The 3,789-nt window shown below is 44.3% G+C and overlaps 1 protein-coding gene across 1 annotated transcript in view; it reads left to right on the forward strand.

Moving 5' to 3' along the window:
- Positions 1 to 3,789, forward strand: part of LOC106519069 (N-acylneuraminate cytidylyltransferase) — a gene marked incomplete in the record, with an annotated part of 36,466 nt that overhangs the window by 7,019 nt on the left and 25,658 nt on the right. The window contains 6 exon segments of the mRNA XM_014010588.1: positions 541 to 683; positions 776 to 931; positions 1,018 to 1,154; positions 1,235 to 1,329; positions 1,395 to 1,554; positions 1,623 to 1,788. Coding sequence (XP_013866042.1) covers positions 541 to 683; positions 776 to 931; positions 1,018 to 1,154; positions 1,235 to 1,329; positions 1,395 to 1,554; positions 1,623 to 1,788 — 857 coding nt within the window.

A 3,789-nucleotide genomic window follows, 5' to 3' on the forward strand; every position in this document is an offset into this window, starting at 1 on the left:
TTTTAGTTAGCATATAGCTAAAATCTAATGATGGTTATATAATAGCAGCTGTATTCTGGTGCGATGAGCTGCATGTTTTATATTCAATTAACGTATGATCTGATTAGTCGACTTATCGAAAAAAATAATCGGTGATTAATCGATTATAAAAATAATCGTTTGTGGCAGCCCTAGAGTTAATATCCTTTTTGAATTTTAACATATAGTGATTAGCTGGATAGTATTTGTGTGTAATTTTATGAGACCTCTCTAAATTTATTTATTAAAAATTTATATGGAAATAAAGTCTTACTTAGTGACTTAGTACGTATTCCTGGCCCCCATGATGCCTTGGTTGAATTATGGGAACGATGTCCAGCGTGATGTAGCTACTGATTCATTTTGGTTCTTCATAAAAAGTTTTTTTTGTGCACTGTTCTGCACAATGTGTCGTTTCGATTAATGCAATGAAAGGTAATAAAACAATGATATATAAAAATGTTTTTTCTTAGTCTAATTATTTTTTTATTTAAATGAAGATTCTGACATCCCGTTTTTTAGTATTTGGGTGTCGACTGACCACGACGACATCGAAAAAGTGGCGAAATCCTGGGGCGCCCAAGTCCACCGTAGAAGTCGCAAAGTCTCCAGGGACTCCTCGACCTCCCTGGAAACCATTAAGGAGTTTCTCGAGGACAACGAAGGTACCAGAACCCAAAATGACTGTTTTTAAATTTTATTTATTTATTTACTTATTTATTTGTTGTTTTAAATATTTCTTGTTCTTTGTGAGAAGACGTGGACGTGATCTGTAACATCCAGGCCACGTCTCCGTGTCTCCACCCGTCTCACCTCAAGCAGGCCCTGAAGAAGGTCCTGGAGGGCCCCTTCGACTCCGTCTTCTCGGTGGTCCGGAGGCACCAGTTCCGTTGGACGGAGGTGAAGGAGGGAAGTGAGTCGGCCGTTACTTCCCGTTTGTTGACGTGTTTGTTTTTATTTATCAAAACCCTTAAAGAGCGTAAATAAATCTTTGTCCAGGCGATGAATGCACTCACCCGGAGAATCTGGACCCCGCCAAGCGTCCGCGGCGTCAGGACTGGGACGGTGAGCTCTACGAGAACGGCTCGTTCTATATCTGCAAGAGAGAGCTGGTCCTGGAGGAGGGGCGCCTGCAGGTACCGGTTCCTCCGGTGTTAGGTGGCTGACAGGGTCTCTGCTCAGAACCGGACTGACCTCTGTGTCGGACTCTGTCCAGGGCGGGAAAGTGACCTACTTTGAGATGGAGCCGCAGCACAGCGTGGACATCGACGTGGACATCGACTGGCCCGTGGCGGAGCAGAGGGTCCTCAGGTGAGCTTCAACTCCCAGAGAACAACCGTTCGGTTTCTCCGGGTCTCATTCTGTTCCTCCAACAGGTACGGTTACTTCGGCCGGGGCGTGTCCCTGATGTTCCTGAAGGTTTCTGGATGTTTAACGGATGGAAAAGTCCTTCTGTCTGCATCCAGAGAGGACAGCGTGTCCGTCCACACCAGAGACACGGCAGGAATCAGGATGCTGCAGAAAGACGACGTGGAGGTTCGGTTTCCCAGCCGTCGATTGGTCCGGCGTCGGCGCCCTCGCTGAGCTCCGCCTCTCTCCTGCAGGTGGTGCTGCTGGTCTCCAGGGACGACCGGGTCCTGGCGTCGATGACTGAGAAGCTGAAGAATCTAACGGGCTGCGAGGTCATGATGGTGGCAGACGAACCGTTCAGCGATATTCAGCCGGTCGTGGAGAAGAAGAAGCTGGACTGGAAGGACGTGGCCTACATGGGTAACATCTTTAATCTGATTTAATCTTTAGGTTTATTTATAAAAGACTTGTAATCAGACAAATCTTCTTTTAACTTTGTTAATCTGAAGGATTATCTGATTTACCTTACAGTTTAAATAAAAAAATACTCTAATTTTATTATTAACCCTTTATTTTACCATGAAAAAAATCTTGAGATTAAAAACCACCTTTTCAGAGGAGTTCTGGCTGAGATAGGCAGCCGTACATTTAAGTAACAAATTCAAATATTGTTAGGAAATAAGAATTATAAGAACATGAAGCACGTTTAAAAGTAAAATTAAAAACATAAACATCTAATGGAATTAAGCTCAGGTCTATGGAAAGTTATTTTAGCTGTACAAAATTAACTTTTTTTTCTTTTGGGAAAACTACCAGGAAAGTATTATTTTAGTTCATCAACAACAAACATTTTGAGTTTACATTACACAGAGCCTTATAGCATTTACTAATTGTTGGTAGTTTTTGCAGAGGAACACTGGTAAATATGTTTCCAGTAGATTTTGTAAAGTAAACTTATTATTTCCTGTATTTCTAAATAAATGAAGCTAAATAGTTATTCTTTTTGTGGAAAACAACCAGAAAAACAAAATTTTCCAGTAGTTCCGCCAGAAGGACAGCAGCAAATCATTTCAGCCACACGAGGAAGCTCATGTATATGGCAAGCAGTTTTTACATTTAATCGGCGTCACCACAGTTACATTCCAGGTATCTGAAATAGTTTGATGTTATTTAAGTGAGAGATACATAAGAGTCAACTAATGCTAATTAAATAGCAGATTTTTCATTTTATTTATAAAAAGTTTTACATTTTTAATAAATATTAATAATATTTCTGTTGTTAATCATTATTCTGTGTTCATCATTCATTTACCCAAAACCAAAGATCCAGAATGACCTGTCCAGTTCTGGTTCAGATAAAGAACTTTATGTTTATTAAATTATTAACTAATTATTTGTGAGTTAATGTTGCCTTAATGGCAAACATTTGGCCTTTTGGTCTAGAGCCCTGGTCTGGAGTTCTAGAGCCCTGGTCTGGAGTTCTAGAGCCCTGGTCTGGAGTTCTAGAGCCCTGGTCTGGAGTTCTGGTCTAGGGTTCAGGTTTGGAGTTCTGGTCTGGAGTCCAGGTCTAGAACCCTGGTCTGGAGTTCTAGAGCCCTATTCTGGAGTTCTGGTCTAGGGTTCAGGTTTGGAGTTCTGGTCTGGAGTCCAGGTCTAGAGCCCTGGTCTGGAGTTCTAGAGCCCTGGTCTGGAGTTCTAGAGCCCTGGTCTGGAGTTCTAGAGCCCTGGTCTGGAGTCCTGGTCTGGAGTCCTGGTCTAGAACCCTGGTCTGGAGTTCTAGAGCCCTGGTTTGGAGTTCTGGTCTAGGGCTCAGGTTTGGAGTTCTGGTCTGGAGTCCAGGTCTAGAACCCTGGTCTGGAGTTCAGAGCCCTGGTCTGGAGTCCTGGTCTAGAACCCTGGTCTGTAGTTCTAGAGCCTTGGTTTGGAGTTCTGGTCTAGGGCTCAGGTTTGGAGTTCTGGTCTGGAGTCCAGGTCTAGAACCCTGGTCTGGAGTTCTAGAGTCCTGGTCTGGAGTCCTGGTCTAGAACCCTGGTCTGTAGTTCTAGAGCCTTGGTTTGGAGTTCTGGTCTAGGGCTCAGGTTTGGAGTTCTGGTCTGGAGTCCAGGTCTAGAACCCTGGTCTGGAGTTCTAGAGCCCTGGTCTGGAGTCCTGGTCTAGAACCCTGGTCTGTAGTTCTAGAGCCTTGGTTTGGAGTTCTGGTCTAGGGCTCAGGTTTGGAGTTCTGGTCTGGAGTCCAGGTCTAGAACCCTGGTCTGGAGTTCTAGAGTCCTGGTTTGGAGTTCTGGTCTGGAGCCCTAGTCTGGAGTCCAGGTCTAGAACCCTGGTCTGGAGTCCTGGTCTGGAGTTCTAGAGCCCTGGTTTGGAGTTCTGGTCCAGAGCTCTGGTCTGGAGTCCAGGTCTAGAACCCTGGTCTGGAGTTCT

The sequence above is a fragment of the Austrofundulus limnaeus genome, unplaced genomic scaffold (assembly GCF_001266775.1).
Source record: "Austrofundulus limnaeus strain Quisiro unplaced genomic scaffold, Austrofundulus_limnaeus-1.0 Scaffold70, whole genome shotgun sequence".
Classification (NCBI taxonomy): domain Eukaryota; kingdom Metazoa; phylum Chordata; class Actinopteri; order Cyprinodontiformes; family Rivulidae; genus Austrofundulus; species Austrofundulus limnaeus.